Source organism: Polyodon spathula, chromosome 3 (genome assembly GCF_017654505.1).
Source record: "Polyodon spathula isolate WHYD16114869_AA chromosome 3, ASM1765450v1, whole genome shotgun sequence".
Lineage (NCBI taxonomy): Eukaryota > Metazoa > Chordata > Actinopteri > Acipenseriformes > Polyodontidae > Polyodon > Polyodon spathula.
The window spans coordinates 25,105,385-25,111,989 of NC_054536.1; the positions used below are offsets into that span (position 1 = coordinate 25,105,385).

Here is a 6,605-nt window from a genome sequence, read left to right on the forward strand (position 1 = left end):
CTGTACACTACAGTAACACATGGAGGGGGGGCGCAAGTCACAATACTTGTCTCCCCCAGGTTGAGCTATCTCAGGCAGGTTTCATACCAGTGAGTTCAGTACAGGAGTGGAAGTACAGTAGTTCTATCTTATATTGTTCTCTCAGAAATAAGATGGTCTACATTTTGTTCCGAAACACAGTATTCAGTCATAGTAAAAAACGTTTTTGTTTTATTTGTGAACAGATACATACTGTGTGTTTTAAAAAGTCAAGAAATACATTAAAAGGTTTTCCTGGTTAGATCACTCTTCAGTGGGAAGCTTTGGAGGTTAATTCTCTGTGCTCTCACCATGCTTTTTGTCATAGATGGTATAGAGTAGCATATGCTGACTTGGTGGCGAAAGAGACAAAATACTGTGATAGGTTGCAGTTAAATGATATGCCTGATATAGCAGTTGACTTGTAAGCAGTAATCCAATCAGGGGGTTTCAGATGATTTCCTAACAGTGCTCATTGGACAGGTTACAAGGGCAGCCAAAATTCTGAAAGTGTGTTGCTGACATTGTGTGTCATGTCAGCAACTGTACTGTACTTTACCTGTACAGCACTGGGAAGAATTTCAAAGTATCCAACTGAATACCATAGTTTCATCAATTTCTTTTGAGTATTTGAGATCTGTAAAAGCTGGAAATGCTGTACTCTATGAATCCCCGATACTACCGACTACTGTATTGTGGGTCAAACTGTACTCTGTTTCGTCCATATGATTTCATTGCATATACCAGGAATGAATATGCAAAACTCAAAAGAATGTTAATTCAAAAGTATTCATACCCTTTGATGCTATGATAGTATTGTCTACAAGGTGCCAGAAATCAAGATTCTGGAATGGCCTTGTCAAAGTCCTGATCTAAATCCGACTGAGAATCTTTGGTATGAGTTGAAGAAGGCTGTGCACAAGAGAAGTCCTCCGAATTTGAATGAACTGGAACAATTTTACATTGAAGAATGGTCGAAAATCACTAAAGAATCATGCCAACAGCTATTTGACAAATATCCTAATCGTTTAAAAGAGATTATTACTGCTAAAGGTGCCTCAACTAACTATTAATTTAATTGTCCTTGTCAGGGTATGAATACTTTTGAATTAGCATTTTTAAGGTTTTGCCAAAAAATTACTGAAATAAATAATAGACCTCTATTTCTTGATACTTTTTTCGTCATCCACAAAAGCAAAACTTTTTCTACAAAAGGTTTTTCCTATAATTATTTGTATTCGAGAAATTTTTAGAAATTAATAAATTGCCATTGGGGTATACATTTGTATGTATATGTTTATATATTTATTTATATAATGGGCTACATTTCATCGAGGGGTTATATGACATCATAAACCGCGAGAGTGAAATGCAACACGTGTTATTTTTTTATATTGCATGGATTTTAAATATATGATAAAATATGTTGTTCAAGATATCTAAAAATACTACTAATAGAATTTACCTTTCCAGGTTCATGCTCCCTGCTGTCTCTTTTCATACATGACAGTAATGAGTGTTGGATTCAGAACAGTATTATATTTAATGAACTTCTAATAACTTAGATTTCCATTGCTCTATTTACAATATAATTTGAACACTGAACAAGTGAGCAGCAATGTGGATTGACATTTAATCAAAGTTACTCTCTGTGTCAAAGACTGTGCTTTGAACTGTTTTGAAAACACCAAGAACTTATCAAAGTGGTCGGAACTCATTTCTCCTGCACTTTCTGTTCCAGGCAATGGATTTCCATAACTACCTGTTGTGTCCTCTGACCCCTCAGTGACATTGCTCTAAAAAGCAATCGGATTCTGTCAGTTATTGCTGTATCTGATTAAACAAGTACAATGTGGAATGGACAGTAATGTATATGGCGTATAGTAATGCAGAATAATAAACATCTTGGCCCCCATGATGTCTACCCATTACGTAAATAAACCTGCAGTAAGAATTGCAGAGGTTACAGGGCTCAAACTAAAAGGACACCGTTGTTGATGTAGCCGTAGAAATGTCGTAACTGGAATGAGGACGTGCAAGAGGAACCTAGCAGACCGGGCAACCTCTATACAGTTCTGGGCTTTTCAAAACATCTCAAAGCACTTTCCAAGGTGAGCAAAACTGAAAATTTGACCAATGCCACTCAAAGATTGCAAATGTCATAAAAAGTTAAGGGAAATCAACAAAAAACTGCTTAAACGTCATTTGAAGCTCCTTGTTCTTTAACAAAGTGAGGAGACTAATCTGTAGTCCCTCAGCTTTGAAGAATGTACTTTTCAGTAGTGTCGCCTGGCTTGATAGTGCAAACACTACAGTTGCTGGGTTTACCAGCAAGCGTTTTGTCAATCGCTTTTCAGTAAAAGTTGATTGGACTGTTAGAGATTGGATGTGACCTACTTCGATAGTGTCATTGAAAAAGCTCAGAACAATTTAAACAGCTGCTATGTTTTAAAGGGTTTCATTTCACTTTGAGTGCAAAGCAATACATCCTGATCTGCTGGAGAGCAAAGGAGGGAGCAGGAAATTAAACAGCAGCAAATGAAGATTTAAATTATTTTATTATACAGGGTGTTCTATAAGTAAGGCATCTGAAGCATAATTTTTAATATTGGTTGTCTTTCTATTTTTATCAGGTGTGAAAAAGGAAGTAATGCAGATCATTTTCATCAGTAGTGGCCATTTAAACAAAGAAGCCAGGGATACTGTATAGCACACCCAGTAAATGAGCCCCCTGCTTCACTGTGTGTCTACAGAATGGAAACACACGTTTCCCAGCTGAATAAATCATGAATACTGCTGCAGCTGACTTTAAATACCAGCAAAATAAAACAGCAGTACTGTACATTATTACTGCTGTGTCTGATGAAACTGATAGATGTTATATTTCTTGTACTACCCAGCTGAGAGTATTTTTTTCCCTTCAAATACTATTTTTAGAGCACTTAGGAACACGGGGGGGGTTGTGCTGTTGCTGGACTATTTTACTGGAATTTATAAACTGAAAAGGACCTCTGACATGGTTCTCACAGCACCACACAGCCTACAGTATAAAGAGGGAACTTATCAAATGTTCGCTTTTCCAGGTATCTTAAAAAAACAATCAGTCAGATGCTACTGTTTCATCTACTGTGTAAAGGAATTTCCCAACATGTACCTAATGAAACAGTGGATAACTAGATATTAGTTTTGTAAGGCTGAATGTTGTGGAGGGGAGCAGGGATGAGCACTGGCCCTACTTAGAACTAATTCAATATTTAGACCTTGGCTTTTAAAACCCGTTGATTTTGTTGTATTTGGGTGCGCCTGTTTTTTTTTTTTCCCCATATTAACCACAAACATCCTTCTTTTTTTAAGTGTGTATTTTCTTATTGGTACATTTTCCAAGTACAGACTAGTTCTAGACTGCCCTCTGTAGGATCAACGCTGAGATTATCAAAGTACCGTACAGTTATTTTATAATGTTCTAGGTTCTATTAACACATGACTGGTGTAGTGTACTCTACTTCCAAGGACCAGAACTTCCAATCTGGACACATCTTGATGTTTTAAATGTCTCACTACTTACTGGATTTATACTGCACTGTAATTGTTTTAGTTTTTGTGTTTGTGAAAACCTGTGACCCAAAGATACAATCACCCTTAACTAAATAAACAGAATTGTCATCGATTGCAAGGATACAACCAGGTAAATATTAATGAATTTAATGATACTATATAAATATTCAAATACAGTATGTACAGTTGTCACAGTTCTAGCTTAAAATTAAGAATAATATATTATTGCAAACTCCATGGGTTACCTTACATTTCTTCACAATGTTGACAGATCTGACAGAACTAGGTGTGATCCCATAGGATACTAAATCTGAATTTCTCTGCTCTCTCCCCAGAGGATGTATTGACTAAAGATGCTGGGGAATGTGCAATATGCCTGGAGGAGCTGGTGCAGGGAGACACCATTGCACGCCTGCCATGTCTATGCATATACCATAAAGGGTAAATGTTGTGAACACACGCTGTCAGACAAAATGAGTTTAATTACGAGTCTCGTACTCTACAAGAACCAGGTTGTAGAGCACGAGACTCGTAATTAAACTAATTTTGTAAAGTATCATTGTCTTAGAGATGTCTCCATCAGTTTGTGTCCCACTGTCAGTTACTGAATCCTCCTGTTTGAAACATCTCGTTGGTTTTACACTATAAAATGCGAGCCTCAAGGTGTTTATTCTTTTGAAATTCATTTACAGATACAGTGAGGTTCCCTCAACTGCACATTAGCGTAAAGAGCTTTTGAGTGAACACGTGTTTGGCTGCTTACATTAAAAACACTGACTGTAGGTCGCTGTTGATTTGCAGCCCCCCCCCCCCCCCCCCCCCCCCCCCCCCCCCCCCCCCCCCCCTGGTAACCATACTGTACTTGAATGTGTATCTCAGGGAGGCGGAGACTGAGACATGTTACTCATACCTGTCTTATTTTGTGCTTGTTTTTCTTCCTCAACAGTTGTATAAATGAATGGTTTGAAGTGAATCGGTCGTGTCCTGAACATCCTTCAGATTAAAGCACTTAATTACTATTTGCACAGGTAACTGCGCAAAGTGCTTTTGTCTCTTGTTGAGTATGATGCCATGCTGTATTTATTGATAGAGTGCTCTATGTATTATGGATTTACTCTGAAAGATCTGCTTTAACATATAAGCATAACTGTAAAGGTGATGAGCCCAACCTTGAAGGGACAGCCTCTGTAAACTGCTACTAATAATAATAATGCTAATAAGACCTATTTAGATTTTATAAATACTGCAGTAAATAATAATAATACATTGCTAAGAATGTCCATTTTATACAAAAAAATGGATTAATCAAGTGTATATTTTTTAATGATTTGTTATAATTTTGCCTTTTCTCTTCTATAGGTTTCCTAATTCTCTCTTGAAATAGATCCGCCCTAATAACGAGAGACTGCAGTCTTTTTAGGACTTATGACTGAATGACGGCTAGTACACAAACTGCGATTAATCTACACTGTCTTCAAGAAGTCATCCTCACAATTCAAGCCAGTTTCCACAGCACTTTGGTGTGCCAAAACTTATTAAATCAACCTTCAGGGATTACACACAAACACACACACACACACACGTTTCTATTCCTCTACTTCTTGGGACTTCTCATTGACTCACTATATTTGTATTTACTATTTCTAACTCCGATCAGACAAAACTCCACACAGGGTGAAAGTTGACAACAAAGTAAATATTTAGTTTTTTTTTTTTTTTTTAAAGGCATATTTAGTTCTTAAAAAGGTGTTTTACAAAGTGGGGACGTCACCACAACGTCGTTTTTTCAGGAGTTACTATCTTTGTGGGGATATTTTCTCAAATTTTGTCCCCACATTGATAGTAATACCTGCACACACACACACAGACAGACAGAGGTCCTGTTTAAAGGCATTCTGGATCCATCGCTACAATGTCTTTATCTATTTGTGCACCCTTGTAATAGAAGTAATTGTTTGGAGCGGCTATCTTGTTTTTGGCTGACTAGTCATCCTAGCAGCATACATAGGATGACATTCAGTATTGGTCTTGACACATGTGTACATGTACACAAGCACATTCGCTACATAGAAAAACAGGGCCTTGAATATATCTGTGCAGAAAATCAGTTCAGGAATGATACTGGCTATTCATACATTTTCTCCTAACACTGGAGCTGTCTCCCTCCCCTGCTGTCTCAGTGCCTTCACAGTCAGACCTAAAGGGCATACAAATAAAGAGCATACTCTAGTGCTTGAATGTAGGATGCAGATTCAAATCAGGTCACTGTTGTCCAAGATGGTCAGCAGCAGCAGGGATGCATTTGAGAGGTGTGCCCTGTGCAGAATATAAGTGATAATGAACGTGAGGGCGTGCAGTTTCAATATAGCGAGCATCAACTTTTTAGCCACATGAGCCAAACTTTCAACCTTCGATAAAAAACTGTGCCAGTACTTATTTCTTTAGGAAAAGAAAGGTCCGTCTTTGACTTGAGTTTGCGGTTTTATTTTCTTTGGGTTTGAATTTTAAAACACAGCAACGGTAGTAAATTGACCTCTTCTACAATGGTGGAAAAGGCTGGTACTCCTCTTACATCTCAGAACCATTAAGCTGTAGCAATATCTGTTTGGGACATGAAGCAAGGCTGATCCTAAACTCAAATCTTAAAAGTACAGGGATAGATATACATAATCTAACCTCAGCAGTGCTTCTTGCATCATAAGTTTGTTTTAGATGCCGACATCGTGCACATTTACTTTTTAACAAACATATTTTTCAAATTCCCTTTTAAAAGTCTTTTTTTTTTTTTTTTTTTTTTTTTTTAAAGAAAAACAATGTTTAATAAATAAAAGGTACAATTGGTTTGTACCCAGGTGTTTGTAAATATTTATATAACAGGATCAAATCCTGCACTGAAAAAAATTAAGCAAAAAAAAAAACATTACAATTTCTAAAATGCCACCCTCTCAAGCAAAAAGGGCAGCTTGACTACAATCATGGCTTTGATCTGCCTTTTTGGATTTGCTCAATCTGTTTTTATCAAGCTACTGTAT

At 37.1% G+C, this 6,605-nt stretch overlaps 1 protein-coding gene across 1 annotated transcript in view; it reads left to right on the top strand.

Moving 5' to 3' along the window:
- Positions 1 to 5,201, top strand: part of LOC121312893 (E3 ubiquitin-protein ligase znrf2-like) — a 55,143-nt gene extending 49,942 nt beyond the window's left edge. Inside the window, exons 3-5 of the mRNA XM_041244785.1 lie at positions 3,909 to 4,014; positions 4,520 to 4,601; positions 4,933 to 5,201. Coding sequence (XP_041100719.1) covers positions 3,909 to 4,014; positions 4,520 to 4,577 — 164 coding nt within the window. The 3' untranslated portion in view covers positions 4,578 to 4,601; positions 4,933 to 5,201. The remainder of the gene's footprint in view (positions 1 to 3,908; positions 4,015 to 4,519; positions 4,602 to 4,932) is intronic.
- The last annotated feature ends 1,404 nt before the right edge of the window (positions 5,202 to 6,605 follow it).